Source organism: Dermacentor silvarum, unplaced genomic scaffold (genome assembly GCF_013339745.2).
Source record: "Dermacentor silvarum isolate Dsil-2018 unplaced genomic scaffold, BIME_Dsil_1.4 Seq17, whole genome shotgun sequence".
NCBI lineage: Eukaryota > Metazoa > Arthropoda > Arachnida > Ixodida > Ixodidae > Dermacentor > Dermacentor silvarum.
Genome location: NW_023605797.1, coordinates 22972 through 40001, shown reverse-complemented (window position 1 = coordinate 40001; position 17030 = coordinate 22972). Strand labels below are relative to the sequence as shown.

The following is a 17030-nucleotide window of genomic DNA, read 5'->3' as shown; positions in this document are numbered from 1 at the left end:
CCTTACCTCTTTCACGATTCTTTCAACAAGTTCCGCTAGGACTTCCTGAGGGAAGTCTGCTTTTCTAAGGCTCTCAATTTGGCATTTCACACTGTGGAGCACCTGGTGCTCATACGATTTTCTGAGAACCGCACGCACGCAGTTTACAGCAATACTTCGCTTCAACATATTAGAGCTTCACTATTTTAGTTCCTTGGAGCGACCAAGAAGCCTGACAAGAGGCTGATGACTACGGAAAAGGGATGGGACGAAAACTGATAGCTGTGCCGGCAGTATGTATTTACAAATGGTAGCGGGTTTCATTTTTAGAGCTCGATATTCTAGACTTTGAAGAAGAAATAGAGTTGGGCAGGCCATGTGATGCGGCGAGCAGTTAGGGCAAAAGAATGGGTGCAAAGGCAAGGAGTTGAGGATACCGGACGTTTAGGTGCTGTGACGAGAGTAAGAAATGTGTAAGGCTTAGGATGTATTTATATGATACGAGCTTGACGAGCACTTGGAGGTAGCTGGGAGAGTCCTGCGTCCAACAGTGGACTTTCATTTAGCTGACGATGGTGAAAGAAGCAAGGCAGGTCGCGTACTCGATCACGTAGTTGTGCTATTAAGCATCGAGCAGACGTATTCTTGGTTCTTGCGACACAGCGTGCTGCATTGGTTTGTTGGGGCCTTTTGAGGATAAGTGAACCACGTAGGACATCGTGACAGCTATCAAAGAGCACATCGCGAAAACGAAAATACGTCACTAAAGGTCGTATACCGTTCATGCTGGAGCCTTTTGGCTGGAAAAGGAAGCACGCGCAGGCTGTCCGAGTACAACTAATCGGGAGATTGTCCGTCGCGCTTTTGAGAATGCCGGCCTGTATTTATGAACGTCGAAAGTTTGAAGCTGGCAGGAAATGCCGTTTAACCTCCGGTGCGTGCGGATGCCAGTATGGGAGGGGAAGCACGTCACCCCGCTCCTCTCTTTTATGAGCGCGACGTCGTTTTGGAAGAGAGAGGGAAACCTCGACTGCCCAGTGCGTGAGACGGTCTCTTCGCCAACTCAAGGATCTAATTATAGTGGCTATGGTGTTGCGCTGCTAAGCACCAAGTCGTGGGCTCGAATCGATGCGAGCGAAATGTAGAAAGGCCCTTGTACCGATTGGGTGCTCGTTAAAGAACCCCGGACGTCAAAGTTGATTCGGAGTCCCCCGCTACTGCGTGCCTCATAATCAGATCGTGGCTGTGGTACGTAAAACCACAGAAATTAATTTAAATTTTAAGGCGAAGCTTTCTAGCCGAGTTCCAGGCAGGTTTTCGTACGTATCTGGCTTCTAACGCCGAACGCGTTTAAAGGGATGGCGCCAGCTGCAGCGAAGAAGTAGTTTACGAGTTCCAAGCAATAATTACTGGAGGGAAGTGCGGCGCCAGTGTCTACAGGAGCTGCAAGCAGGGCGGTTCAGCCAGCATGGAATGTCTGCCAGTGTGAAACCAGAGCGTTCTTTTGACACTGGATCGCACTGGGGACGCTGGCGCTCGCTGGGAGATCGCTGGATAAGAGCTGGTTCACACTGGACGAGACGCTGGTTTCACTGCTGTGACGCGGAAGTGGTCGCGGTGGTGGTCGCGTTGATGATTTGTTTAGAATATGGAGAATAGTTGTACACTCATATCTGATGTGAGTATATAAATACCCCACCCCGCTCCCCTTTTCAACCGGCTTGAGGACTAAACGAAGCGCTCCTCTTTACGCAGTCGCCATGTCTCGCACGCTGTCCGCGCTGGGTTCACTGACCAGTCCTGTGTTCTGGATCGGCGTCTTGGTGCGCGTCAGCCTCGTGGTGCCCGCTTTGCTCAGGTTCTGCTTGCTGGTGAGTGCACGTACTGTCAGGTTGGAAGGACGCTAGCGCACAGTTTATTCATCGCATCGTTTCATGGAAAGCTAAAGTAGGACAAAGTGGCGCTACAGAAGCAAAATTGTGGCAGACACTACTATAGAAGAGACGTTGCATGTGCACGTCATCGGATTGAAATGATGGACAAGTCTTTTTCAAGCAAAGGAGGCGCTCGAGTTGATATTAAGAGAAAAAAAAAAAAAAAGATGGAGCTGGGCAGGCCACGTAATGCGGTGGGCAGATAACCGGTGCACCATTAGAGTTACAGAATGGGTGCCTAGGAAAGGGAAGCGCAGTGGAGGACGGCAGAAAACTATTTGGCGTGATGAAATGAGGAAACTTGCAGGCGCAAGTTGGAATTAGCTATAGCGCAAGACAGGGGTAATTGGAGATCGCTGGGAGGTCGTCCTGCAATGAACGTAAAAATAGGCTGATGATGATGACAAAAGGTCTTCGTAGAAATACCCGGTATAACAGTTTCGGTTTCTTTCCCCGGGCGATGTATGTGTAGTGACGTCACGCCATACAAAGTGGTCACGTGGCAGGACATCGCAACGTCGTGGCGCTCGCTTCGGCTTGCTGGTTGTATGGAGCTACGCTGTTACCGATTGCGATGTAGCAGCATACCAGACCACCGAGCAAGAGATTTTGGTCGGAAGATTTTGCAGCAAAGATGCCAATGGGCAGTTAGAGATTGCGATGCCCGGTGGGTGGCCTTGCGTTTAAGATGCGCTACCATATTTGATGCGCTGAGCCACATGTGTCACTTGTATTCCTCAGGGAGATGGAAGCGGCGACAACGGCGGCATGCTGGCGTTGCCGGTTCGTGCCGGTGCCACGGCGCTTGGCCTGGTCGCGTACACGCAGGCGCTGTGGCGCCACCTGGATGGCTGCCGCCTCCTGCACTGCTCGCCCATCATGACGAGGCCCGCGCAGGCGCTGCTGTTGGCGTTTGGATACGCTGTTCGAGCGCTGTGGGAGCAGCAGACGAACCACGACGACTGGTGAACCCGGTCGAGGCCGTTGGGCGGTGACTGTATTCTCAGAGCGAACATGTGTCGAACAAGAATGGAGCATTGGGGGGAGACAAGGGAAAAGTAGGCTTTCTTTCAGCTGAACGTTCATTGAAAGCGTTTGACGCACAGGCGCACACTCACAGACGGAAATAGTGAGGAAACAATATGCTACTAAAAAAAAAAAAAAAAGGCAACTACGGCCTCACCTCCCAGCTCATTTCGTAACGTTTGTGGCAGTATTCTTGTTCCATGTTTTCCTGTGATTCTACGTATTTTTGCTTGTCTTTGTTCGTGCGCTGTAAATCGTGAATCAGTTGTGCCGTGCGCATGGAATAATAAATGCTAAATAATTACTTTTACGGAAGCGTTTAGGTACCGCCATATTGGGCTGATAACGCTTCTGTTTTCTGTCTTTAACGACGAAGTTTATGGCACTACAGTCGATTCGCAAGTATGAAAACAGTTGTATAAATGCGTTCAGCGTTTCATGACCATGTTACGTCAACTGCTCATAAAACTAAGAAATTGTTTGTGTAACAGCCCAAGATGGCGGCGCCCGTGAGTCGAATATAAAATCGTCTATTTGCTGGTGAAAGAGAAATCTAGCGGCGCCCCTGCACCGCAAGGGCTGCGTGTGGGAGGCGGTGCTTGCATACGGCGGATTTGCTCCGCAGGCGCTGCGACCAAACGCGAGCGAAATAATGAGAATGCACTGAATAAAATAAAGGCAGCGATTGCATAAGCTGCCGCCTTTTTGTATATATTCATGTGTCTGCTCGTAATAAATCTTTTGAAAGAGCCGACCGTGTTATCGTCAATATTTCTTGTGCCTCTTGATTACGATTATCGTCCCTTTTGCGGCGAATATGTCTTTGGACAAGTGCGAAGTAGGCTAAGCGTTTTAATGCGAAGCGTTCTCATCAGCTTTCGTGGTGTGTACCTCGCCGTTTTCGTGGACCGATTCCGAAGTTATTGCAGTAAATAATGTGCTTCAAGGAACCTCTTTGACGCCAACTCAGGTATGTGCCACTGGGTCGCTCATCTCTTTGATGCCAACTGGCCACTGGATATGTGCCGCTCTTCAATGACAAAAAATAATCCTAATATTTCATCGGGGATGGGCGGATACGATCTTCTCTGAATATATCGCCACGCGTCTACCGAATGCGAAAGGAAAGAGTAGTCGCTGGGGGAAAAAAAAAAGGCGGTGTCGTGCATGCGAGCTGTCCGTTTTGTTGAGCTTTGCATCTCAGTATAAATACACCCTGTACATAATCAGAACCCGTGTTTTCTTTGCGTAGCATTTTTGATGGAGGTACACGTAGTTCCTTGTACCAGCACGGAGATCCGCCCCGCCGCTCCATCGCAGTTGCGACCATGCCTTTCGGTGAAGCAACATCGTCTTCGCTAACCAAACCTCACGTGCTCCCACCAACGCCTCGTCTGGGCAAGACCTGTGGTCGCAAGCTTGCTGCCAAGAAAGAACTGCCGAATGGAGCTCGGACACAGCCGTACGTCGCTTACATTCTGGATCTCTTGGCTCTTTGCCGCAAGGTTGACGACCGCATGTCTGAGTCGGACAAAGATGCGCACGTTTTAAAAGACATTGCAGACGACGCGTTCAACCTGTTTACGCAAGCGTCTCCACTGATCGATACCATCATTAAAGAATGTCGACGGTATGAACAAGCCAAAAGCCGCCGAATGACGCAGCAGTTCGCCCGACTTCCAAACATGGCTGCAATTTCATCATGTGATGCCCCCAGCCAGCCGCCCACCTATGACAACGTCACGCGCATTGTCCTCAATGCCGGCACGCCTAGGGACAAGCGCACAAATAACGAGCAAAGAAACTTCTCCTCCATCGTACCTAGGCAAAGTCAGACATCCAAGGAGCAAATGCGCCCGGGTTTTCTCTCTCACACCTACTCGTATTCGCGCTTGCGCACAGACGGCTGGCGATTCCTGAAATGAGACACTCGTTGATTTTAAGCGCCTGTAGGCGGCCGCCATGTTATTGGTCATGATGATGATAATGGTGAGGGGACTGCGGGAACGGCGCGGGCGCCAGCGAGCCACACCGTGTTTGCGATTGTTGGTTCTAAAATCGCTGCAGCCGTCTTATCGTCTCTGAATGCCGGTAATTGTCTTATTTAAGGCGATCACATTTCAGATCACGGAGATATTTCGCGAAAGCACCCTGCCTCACCGTCTGCTTCAATGGAGCTGCAGCGTCATCTGCTTCAGAGTACTTGTCTTGCAGTTGACCAAGCTTTGTTTGGCGAGATCTGCGTTATACACATTTTTGGGGGACTTGAGATGCTGTACGAAAGGATACTGCACATCTACTACGCCATATACTTTGTTTTCTTTCTTTTCAAGACAAGTACCATATTTGTGCCGCGCGCTAGCGCAATATATTTTGCTGCATTTTTTTTACCCTGCTTTGTCATCTCCATCGTCGTATGCTCCTTACTCGCCGGGGGGCTCAGTCAGCTAAGGCGTTGCGCTGCTGAGCACGAGTTCGCGGGATCGAATCCCGGCCGCGGCGGCCGCATCTTGATGGAGGCGAAATGCAAAAACGCCCGTGTGCTTGCGTTGTAGTGCACGTTAAAGAACCCCAGGTGGTCAAAATTAATCCGGATCCCTCTACTACGGCGTGCCTCATAATCAGAACTGGTTTTGGCACGTAAAACCCCAGAAAGAAGAAAGAAGTCGTATGCTTCTTGCAAACCACGATCGATGTGAGTACAATAAAGCTATTTTCTATGTCTGGCACGCTGCACACAGTCGCAGGGAAAGCTCTAGCTCCAACGTGTTTACGTAACACATTGGCACGAGGCACGTATGAGCACCATTTCACACTGACAACGGACACACTCACCAACATAACCGATTAGTGGGCCAGTACAGTGTGAACGAGATAGAGATATTACGTTTTATATCGCGTCAGCAGCCGCGCTTAATTATTTTTCTCCATCGCAGTCAATAGGGAACACGCAGTAATTTGCGTATTCATGTACAACATCGCTGAAGGGGGCTTTGTTAGGAACATGCATGGAGGAAGGAAACCCCAGGAGAGGCCCTGGCCAGCACGAACGTATTGGAGAAGGTGTGGCGGAAGTCACGTGCTGTTTTCCGCGAAGGATCATTGGGACGGGTACCCCAAATGCCAACGTTGCTATGGCAACCACGCTCCTGAAGCTTTCGCTGCTGCTCTCGGTCTCTGAAAAGTGAGAAGATTTTTCCGCCGGTGTCTTTCCCGCGCCACCTTTTGTTCGCGAGAAAAGCTGACTTTGGGGTTTGGTGTGTAAGCTTGAAAGTTGGGTCTTGGGTCTGTGAGTGTGAGTGTCGGCCAGCAACAGATACACTCAAGCAATCACGGCTCGCGTCTTCGTCGTCTTCTTCAACGTGCCACGGAAGAACAGAGGAGCGCGTCTGCTTCGCTAAAACTGCTACAGAAGTTTTGTAGGCTTTGTTTAGACGCGCGTCAGGAGCACGCACTTCCGGCGGGTCGTAACAATACAAGTTCAAAGTTCGCGCCCATCTGCTCCGGCGAGCTGCAGAACCCCTGATTGGAGGTGCAAAGAGATTTGGTACACCAAGATGGCTGCACAACCGGCTTCAAAAAAGTGACGTCAGGGCCTCTCCTGTTTTGTTTCCTTCCTCCCTGGGAACATGCTTCTCGTGTGGCTGAGCATCGGCCAATCATAGCAGTTCAAGCACATTCAAGTGAGGCATTGACGCGTGCGCAGCCCTGTTTCTGTGCAGTCATGCTGCTTTCTCTTTTCGCGGATATGACTACTCGAATGCGGCTCATTCATAAAAACTGCAGGACATGGCAACCGTAAAGTTCGGTGTAGTCTTGTTTATTAAGCACGAAATGCTTTTAGCTCCCGTTGTAGGCGACCTTCTAGTGACGTTGAGCAAAAAAATTACACCATCTTCCCGTAGGGGTACCCTGAGTAGTATGCGAAGCAGCCATGGGGTCGACTCAAGTTCCCATTAGTTTTCAGTTCGTCGTTTTATCAGCTCTATAAACTTGGACATGCAGCAGCACGCGCAGAACTGTTGTCGATGCCGTCGGCGTTTTGCCCGCGTTCGCTCCGAACGCGCGCGCGGCGTTGGTGACAGTTGCCGGTGCCTCTGGTGTTGGGGGAGGAGTATGAGAGGAGCGGAGCGCGCGCGCGCGCCTTATTATACCGCGAGCTACACTGGCGCCCCCCAGCGGAGTATGAGCGCCTACCGTCGCGCCTCTAACCTAAGCTGCTTCGCATTAGACAGTTTAGCAGAGCGCCGCTTACGCTCCGCTCCGCGCAGATTTCACGCTCTGAGATACTGCAGGGAACTGCGTAGATTTCGCATTTGATAAGCGCGTCTTGGCCGAGGCGCGAGCGACGCGCTATCAACTCGGCTGCAAAACGACGAAGAGGCCAAGTAGACACGCTCCGCTCAGTCGGCTTTGTAGCGGAGCGAGGCATGCGGTCTTCGTTCCGCTGCCGATATGAGCATTGTGCGCAAGCGCAATAGCGTTCCCGCTAAGCGGTTGCGTGGCATTTGCTAGTATATGCCGGTCTGAGCGGAGCGGACAGCAAGCGCTCAGCTAAAACACTCTATTATCGCGCGCGGAGCCGCAGGTGTTGCCATTCGTTGCGCAATCCGAAGAGGAGAGGAGCGTCGGAGAGGAGAGGAGGGGGAGGAGGATGCGCATGAATGCCGAGAGGAGAGATGAGACAAGGAGAGGAGGAGGATGCGCATGCGCAGTAGGGGTGTGGACGCCGCACGGTGGATGGATGGATGAAGGGAGGGAGTGACAGCCCCGACCATAAGATGCTTCGCATCTAAAAGCTAGAGCCGTTATCCGGGCACCGTTGTGAGAACAAAACGAGATCATTCGTGCAACCAGTCAAAAGTAAAGAAAATGCGGTCTCTGGCCCCCAACCCTTTGTACAGGACCGCATTACATACCCTAGTTACTGCCCAAACAAATGACAAAAAATATTGCTTCCGAGTTCTTTCTAATCTTTGTTCACAATGTCACTGAAGTTGTAACTTTTAGTATGCTCAAGTTTTATCATTTCCAATAGCGACCTTCAAAAGGCAGATACAGGGCACCATACACTTGATTGTCATCTTTTGGTGCTGAGACAGGGTTGCCTGTGCTCATTTCAAGGCCAGCGGTCCGTGAGTTGGCCGCACATTTGCAGCCGACCACTTCGACGCGACAGGATGAAAATGTAGCGACAGATGAGCGCGCTTCACTGTTGGTCACCATGCACAGGCAGCAAAAGACGCCCTATGGTAGCCATTTGATGCTTACATCTACTCTCGATTACGGGAGAGCCAGCAATTTTATTTACCGTAACGAAACAATCGCTGCGCAAGTTAAGAAATCAATATGCGCACCTGAACGCTTTCTGCTTACCTTTATTTCGTATCCAAAGCGCAGTTTTGGGTATGGGTTGACTCCGTAGGCTTTTCGTTCGGAAACTGAACCAAGCCGACCAAAAATAAAGACGCCGAAAGGTCTTAAATGACACTGGTAAGCTTTTATCGCAGGCCTGCAGCGCGGGAAGGCAAGACGCACACTATCGCGTAGTTCACGGCAACAAAACGAATACCCACCCGAGCAAGCTTGCTGGACACGAAATCGTTTGTATTTAAAGCCGCTATCGTATAGTGTCGTTTCTCAGGCGCCGCAAGTACCTTGTCTGCACAGCGAATGCACTTCACACAATCTTCTGGTATATTCGTGAACGTCGACCGCAGGGCTGTTGTATGAGCAGCTTCCTCGCCCGCTGGTTGTTGGTGCTGCCAACGACGGCACAGTGCCGCTCGAATAAGGTTTGTACATCCTGATCAGAAGATGCGATAACAACACGTCTAAAGCAAACAGCTCAGCAGATGCGGCAAGAATACGTCTAAAAACACAACGACATGCGAACACGCGCCGCAAGTGCGGTTATTTTCTCCCGTCTACCGCAGAAGGCATATTGCACTCGCGCTACGCGGCTATAAAGAATCTGGCCTATACAGTGTGTGACTACATTGTTTGAATGCTAATCGCATTCAAGTTCGCATTAGTTCATCGTGAGATGGGTTACTAAATTATTTAAAGCGCCAAACAGACGACACAAGAAGAGACACGGACGAGCGCTTGTCCATGTCTCTTCTTGTGTCGTCTGTTTGGCGCTTTAAATAATTTAGTAACATGCACCAACTAGCCCAACAAAAAGTTCTGCTTAGATGGGTTAAGCCGGAATTTTTCGCTTCCGCCAGTGTTGGTCTTTGCCCTCGCCTCGCGATGCGTCGGTTATTTCTCAAGGCGTGTAATTCGTGTTGCATGTTTCATATGATGTCAGTTTAGAATTTTACTTTAAAACGTCATTGGTAGCGTTGCTCCACTGTAAGAGCGCACTTCTGGGGCGCTCGTGGTCACTTCGCATGCATTCTTTTCCCTCTCCCATTCTTTTCCCACTTATTGAACTGGTTTTGGCACGTAAAACCCCATAATTTAATTTAATTTTATTCCCCACTTATTGCCTCCAATCCCACATTGACGCAGAGCACGAAGGAACCACAGGACGCTAGCGCTTTTCTACCCATGTCTGCGAGAATGACAGTGCCGTCTTTGTGTTCTAGTCCTCTTGTTCTTCATCACCGTTTGTGCTGGTAATTAGTCGTGCTTATCGTTTGCTACCATCTAGCCTAGTTCCACTTTAAATAAAGTTATATGCAAGATATAGATCGTTTACAAATCCGAGTATTCATTTTTGTGCTTGATTATGGCAGATGAAACGCTGCATTGTGCTGGGCGTTCTACAAACGTTACGAGCTTTAGACTCTTTTCATCTGCGTGTATGACTTCTTTGTCACCGTGTATACGCAAATGAGCGCGAACAGTAGATCTCAGGAAAATCGCTTGATTGTGAACCCATTCACTGTTTCAGTGGCATTCTCTCTCAGTGGGGACCGCCATCCAGTCTACATGCTTGCCTGTTCCTCAAATGCACCCTTTGCAGTTCCCGATCGAGGAAACCAACAAGGGTCCATACTCTCCCCTCTCCTATTTAATCTGGGAATGCGTAAACTTGCACTAGAACTGGATGCGAAGCAAGCCCTAGGGAGCGCCATTTACGCGGACGATATTACGCTGTGGGCAAATCGGGGATCCTACGGGGATAAGTAGGAGCTTCTCCAGTGGGCCATTCAACAGGTCGAGACCTTCGCGCAAGGGGCCGGCATGACATGTGCCCCAGAGAAGTCAGAATTTATATGAATAAGAGCAAAGTACGCGAGACGAGAAAATCGTCCGAGTTTCGAACTTTTCTTGGACGGGGGGCGTGTAAGAGAGGTGGATAAACTCCGCGTCCTGGGATTATGGATCCAGCAAACGGCCGGTGTAGCGCACACGCTCCGCCTCCTCAAAGGTACTACACAAAACGTAGCTAAGATGATCCGTAGGGTCACGCGAACCCGCGAGGGCTTCTCGGAAGGGGAAACGATCCGACTGGTACACGCTTTTGTCATCAGTAGGATTACGTATGCACTCCACTTCCAAAGCATTACCAAGCAGGAGCTCAAACATCTTGAAGTCATCATTCGGCGGGCATTTAACGCTGCTCTAGGGCTCCTGGAAAATACCAATACAGAACGTTTCGACAAATTAGGAATCCACAATACCTTCGAGGAATATGTGACGGCCACCCTCATCGCGCAAAAGGAACGGCTGTGCGCATCAACGCAGGGTCGGGTCATATTAACCAAACTTGGCTTTGCACTCCGCCCCCAGTTCAGTGCAGAAAAGACAGTGCAGATGACCCAGGAAGTCAGGCAGCACATAATGGTGTCCCCAATTCCCAAGAATATGAGTCCGAGATATCACGCAGGGCGCCGGAAGGCCCGAGCGAGAACTTTGCACCAGAGATTTACAGGACAGCTGGACGTGTACTACACTGAGACGAGTCAAACGGACCGGGAAATGTATATGGTGGTAGCCACGAACCAAAATCGTGTGATAGCTGCATCGGTCCGGGCAAAATCTGCCAGCACAGCAGAGGCCGCAGCGATTGCACTTGCAATTAGGGACGCGGAGAATAGGGACGTATCTGCTGACATACTCACAAACCGCCTGTCGCTTGTATCTCTCCGCGACGGCGCCGCGCTTAGTATTAAAAACTCTAGGGATTCAAATTACCGGATTCCACAACCTCACTTGGTGCCCCGCACACGAGGGCATGGAGGGCAACACAAGGGCGGACCGGCTAGCTCGCGTACTAAGTATCCGAGCTGCGGGTCGACCCAGTGACGAGCCTCCCTCTACAACGCGCGACATCCTCGAACACCAAAGACAGGAGCGGAGGCGATATGGGCGTCCACACCCAAAGTTAAACAGTCAACAGCCGAGGAATTGGCGCCGACTTCAAACACAGACATACCCAAATCTACATACACTTAGCCGTATTCACCAAGCACGATACACTGACGAATACCCGTGGTGCGGGGACACGCCAACGTTACCGCACATCACGTGTATATGCCCAAACAGACCGACGCATATAAACTCCACACTATTAATAACACAAGATTTTAACAGGCAGTGGGAGGCGCGGCTTGCGGACGAGGACCAGGACAGCCAACTGGCTCTCCTGGACCAAGCCCAGCGAGCCGCTCGTGCCAGTGGAGCCCTAGACTAGGGGCCCCAACCACGGGACCTAAAATTTCATTTAAACATTGAAGTTTCTCTCTCTCTCCTCAAATAATTGAGCTTACCCGCTACGGGGGATGCCTAAGGCGCTAGCATCGAAATGTTAACGGAGATTGGGAGAGGAGGCGTCGCTAGTGAAGATTAGTTTAATAATTGAAACTAGGAACGTGCAGAAAAGTAATATTTGAAGAACACTTTTCTCTGCACGCTTATATTTTTTATTCTAGTAGCATGAACAGTTTCCCAGTAAATTCGTGTGTTTTGGCATGACACCTCAGGTGTGCAAGCGAGAACCTACGGGCTTTTAACGAGAGCGGTGAGGTAATTTTATTTACTAGACTGACGTCCCCAAGCCTAAGACAGAAGGCGGCTTCTTGTAGGGATGGACAGAAGGCGCCGAATGTACGTACGTGCGTGCGTGCGTTGGTGTCGTGGGATAAGAAGCTAGCATCGTCAAGGGTGGTCGTGATAAAGTCGGTCGGCATCATCTGCAGGAAGTCGGTAACAGCCTGCCTTCGACAGCAGCGGAGCTGAGGGGTCGCCTAGAAACTTGAGCGTTTCCAGGCGAGAGCATTTTTATTTTCTCCATGCTTATCAAAAGGCATTTACCGCTCACCTTTTCCCTGTTGTCTCTTTGTTAGGTCTGTCTTCCCTTCAGCAGGTGAAACACGAAGTGGAAACACAGAGCTTGCGGGTGCAGCTGAAATTGAGAGCGGAGGGGAGCGCAGTCGTTCACTGAGGAGACAAATGCGGGACGAACGGGATGCTTGATTCAGTCGAGCAGAGAGCCAAAATCACACGCTGCCCACCTAAAGAGATGCAGCAGATTAAGAATGATGGACGACACGTTCATCCAAGTGCATCGGAGGACCGGTTTGCGCTTCAACTAAGATGGGTAGACGTACCATGGGGGATCGAACCCCGGTGCGAATCGGCACCAGCGTTGGCGGTACGACTGACGACGGGGCCAGTGTAGAGCTCGAAAACTATGCTTAATTCCCTCTTTGTGAATAATAAATTCACCAGTACGTTTTCTAACATTTACACTACAACAAAACGGGGTGCGAATCGGCTGTTTCATATAGTTCCAACTACGCAAAATCTATGCACATCTACGCCGAAAGCGTTAAAGTACCCCTAATGCGGAATTAAAGAAACAACATGAGAGCGTCGAATGGCCTGCAGCGTGCATTCACAAAGCAAAAGACTGCATTACCTTGCGCAAGCCACGTGTCCTGTTAGAGAACTATATATCGATGCGACTAAAGTCGAAACTCGGTGTAAAAGCTGTAAAATGCGGCGAAGCTCAATGCGAAACTTCAAGAAAGAAACTATAGGCGAGTGCGTTTCGGTGACCTGCGCAATCAAATGAACTGCTGGGAAATTTTACCAATCCTCTGTAGTGGGTAAACGCCATGTTTTGAAAGAGAGAGATGAACGTTATTTGTCGCCCTGCGGTTAATGAGCCAGTGACTTCGGTGCAGGCCTCCTCTATCGGCGTATTTTAGAGTGGATATGATGTGTACGATGCCACTTATTCCTGGTCCCGAGGATCAAGCAAGCAGCTCCAGTGTGGCCACGCTGTGACCACTTGGTACAGCGAGTGCCAGACTATATTTGGCTAACACCTGCAGTAACTTGGTCCGTCCGTGTCCTACAGGAGCGGCTGTTTACGACAACGCCTCCCGAGCAGTGAGAATAACTGTGTAGACCATTGCACAGAACTTCTGCGAGTATCTTCATGGCGTCTTGTTTACCCGCGTTATCGCCGTTTGCTGGCAATTGTTTTTTTCCCGATGAATTCCTGCAGACTTGAGCGTCTTTCCTGTCAATTATCCCCGAGCTGCAGCGCTCTTGTTAGCAGGGTTCGTACACTTTCTCGAAATCATAGAAAACCCTTGCATTTAGAAAACGGATTACCAGTCCATCAGTGTACACATTTGGGCTTGTTGGTGTAACATGTTTGCAGATTTTCTTCTTGTAGCGCAAAAAACACACGGATGTGGAAGAACGAAGACACACACAGTCGCTAACTACACACAACGATTTTTCTACTAAAATGGTCGCTTTGCGACCAACTTGGTCGCGCGACCACTGTCAGTCGCCGGTGTGAATGAGCCTTAAGTACGCGGCTACGCGACGTACAGAAATCCTTAACGGTTGAGGCTTACAGCCTGTTAGAGCGTCGACGCCTTCGGAGGTCACTCTGCCGGCTTCGTCCTTCGGTGCATGCCGGGGGACTTGGCGCACTAGCGAAAGCTGCTCTGGTCTGGTCCTCGCGGTTTCTACGGCGAATTTTGGTCCATGTGCAAGAAATTTCCGGATTCCCTCAGGAAGGTGAATTCCTTCGTCAACGTGAACCTTGTAGGTAGGTGTCCGGTAGTCTTTTTCTCGCACTGTCTCGCAGGTTTGCAAGTTGAAGTTGCAACAACCCTTCTGTGACTTGGTCCGTCGTGCGCATGTGCTTCTGAAGTTGAAGTTTGGCCGTGTACGTTTCGAATTAGGTTGGTCCGGCGTAGCCATTCATTCAAGGGCATTTAAATCTCCTTGAAAATAAATGTGCTCCTTGAATTTCTTCAAAACTGGGGTGGGGGTGACTTTTGAACCCTCAAAGTGACAAACTGCATATAGGGGCTACGCCATGGAAACTCTTTATCGATCGGGAACGTGCTAGATATTTTCTTTTCAGTGTTGCTTATGCCATATTCGATGGTCGTTTCAGAGCGCTCTGGCCGTGCTAAAAAAGTTGCGAAAAACAACTTTAAAGCTGTATTACGACAATAACCGGGTATAGAAGTGATGATCCTGCTTCGTTATCATCAGAGGAACCCGTTTATGCAAATGGTATACCGCTTAGTAACTGTTTTACATGGCCTTTGTAGAGCTACCAGAGCGCTCTAACACAACCACCCGAATATGCCATTAGTGATGTAATGTGGCTTATCCACATCCACCTACAACAAGCTTGTTTAATTGCCTTGCCTTGGTCTACCTTAACGAAGCCCGATGAAGCGAGCAAGCCGCATCACTATTTTTGTTGTTTTGCTGGTTGTTTCACACCGCAGCCATCATGACTCCATTTTCGAGCCCTAGGCTCTAGAAATGCCTCGCGAAAGCGGAAGTTTCAGCCATTTGTCTTTAATGCAACGAGTATAGTTGGCTAAGGCTGGAAACAAGTAACCATCATCGTAGAAGGCGATTGACATCATTACAAAGTAAAAGTGAACTTTGCAAAGCTCCCTAAAGAGCACTTTTTCATCAATCTTTTCCTACGGGTTGGCGGCGTCCACAACCGGCGCACTCTTTCTCTCTCGAAATATTTGTGCATGACACTGCACGACGCGCGTGGGGAGGAAGCTCTAGAAACGTGCCCACGCAGCAGAGCCCCTCTCACTAACTCGATTTCGATTGCCAGCGGGGGTGAACACGCGGGGCTTCTACACTGCGGGCCCGGTGTGTCGCGAACCATGCGCGCCTTTGGCTTGTCGTATCGCCGGCACGCAGCTGATTTCTTCTTTCAAGCAGTCTAGTATTGGCGACTCCCTCACTGTTGGAAACCAAGTTTGTTTTATATGGTCGTATTACTGATTGTATAAAGTCCTTGAATGGTAAAGGCGAGTCGGCTCATCCTAATATTGTTATTATCGTCAAGAAAGTAAGACACGTAGGTGTATACAGGTAGATCCCCACAACTCAAATAAATGTTGTAGGGGATATTATAGGAAGCATCAGAAATAAACATGCTATCAGCAAATTCATGGTAGCAAGAAGTAAAAAAAAATATATATATATATATATATATATATATATATATATATATATATATATATATATATATTCGCGGATACATTTAGTGAACACGTATATATGGCATCCGAATATTTTGCAAATAGTGAGCGAACTAATAAATGTTTAGGTACAAGAATGAAAAAAAGAACCTAAAGAATCATTACAGACATACGAAGGGTAGTTGTGGCTGCAACACACGCTGATGCAGTGCAGAGATGAAGCGAGTGTGACTAGATATTCTAATAAGGTTTTGAGGGAGTGAATTTCATAGTTTTGTAGACTGAAACATGAATGAAAATGCGCCACAGTTTGTTCGTATACTATATACACAGTTTGTTCGAGACTTGTAGTTGGGTGGATAATGATCTGATCATGCGGGAAACATTGCGGTATTCAAACCCGATGCCTCGACAGCGTATATCGTGTTTCTTTTAGTACGTTAAATTTGAAAGAAAGCATTCGTAGTTCGACGCACTTATTTAATGGTAATATGTTTAGGAAATGATAAGTATGGTATATTGGATGTATATAGCACAGCGAAGGCGCGCGCTATAGAGGTGAGACAATAAATATTACAAAGAAAAAGAACGCAACAGGACGAACGCTGGTCCTGTCGTGGTTTTTTGCCGTGTTGTCCTCGTTTCCTTCGCGCTGTTTATGCTGTCAAGAAATGTCTTAACTGAGTGTTCCCAAACTACGTCGCAACCGCGTGCTGAGCAGGGCCACGCTAATTATGTCTCGGACACTGCATAGCAGGCTCCGCGTATAATAAATTTGGTTCCAGAACCTGAAATTGATGAGAGCATCTTCTACAACCTATTTATTCAACATTTAAAAAGAAAATTATGGCGTTTTACGTGCCAAAACCAGCATCCGATTATGAGGCACGCCTTAAACAAATATTTATAGAGTGTAGTGAAAGGGACCCTGTTTGAAGTAGATTTTCGCGAACACACTGTTGATGCCAATCGGACACGCTTCTAGATCTTGTGCATAAAACCAGATTTCAAATGGATCGGCAACAACCCTGGTTTACGAAAACATTCAGTCTTGAAAAAAAAAAAAAAAAACGTCTTTTTCATTCCGCAAAATTTGGAGGTGCTACATGCGATCACTACTATGAAGCCGAATGAGAACTATTTTTCCGTGCGGGCATCAGGCAAAGGATTCTTTTGGATCACACGCGAAATGATCCAGCGTTTCTTCCACTTCGTCAATGTTAGCATGAAAAATTGTCATGTATTTATGGCAGTCCAAATAGCATATAACAGGTTTATTCTGTAAAGATTACCTCTTCGTGGTGAAGCTCTCAAAGATATGGCTTATCCCCGTTTCCAGGTGAAAAAGTATTTTTTAAATGCGAAGCATTTCTTGGCGAACATTTGCTACTTTGACAGTAGCTATCTATCTATCTATCTATCTATCTGTCTGTCTGTCTGTCGTCTGTCTGTCTGTCTGTTCTGTCTGTCTGTCTGTCTGTCTGTCTGTCTGTCTGTCTGTCTGTCTGTCTGTCTGTCTGTCTGTCTGTCTGTCTGTCTGTCTGTCTGTCTGTCTGTCTGTCTGTCTGTCTGTCTGTCTGTCTGTCTGTCTGTCTGTCTGTCTGTCTGTCTGTCTGTCTGTCTGTCTGTCTGTCTGTCTGTCTGT

The 17030-nt window shown here is 48.8% G+C and overlaps 1 protein-coding gene across 1 annotated transcript; it reads left to right on the top strand.

Moving 5' to 3' along the window:
* Positions 1–1735: 1735 nt before the first annotated feature.
* Positions 1736–3685, top strand: LOC119434689 (uncharacterized). The gene is made up of 2 exons (XM_037701778.2): positions 1736–1850; positions 2655–3685. Exons 1-2 carry the CDS (start codon positions 1740–1742, stop codon positions 2880–2882), a joined length of 339 nt encoding a protein of 112 aa, XP_037557706.1. The 5' UTR covers positions 1736–1739; the 3' UTR covers positions 2883–3685.
* Positions 3686–17030: the final 13345 nt, after the last annotated feature.

Bases quoted from the DNA above. Each gene is read 5' to 3' on its own strand.
- LOC119434689 (XM_037701778.2), top strand. From the start codon at position 1,740: ATGTCTCGCACGCTGTCCGCGCTGGGTTCACTGACCAGTCCTGTGTTC. The intron at 1,851-2,654 runs GTGAGTGCACGT...TGTATTCCTCAG, and splicing joins TGCTCAGGTTCTGCTTGCTG to GGAGATGGAAGCGGCGACAA.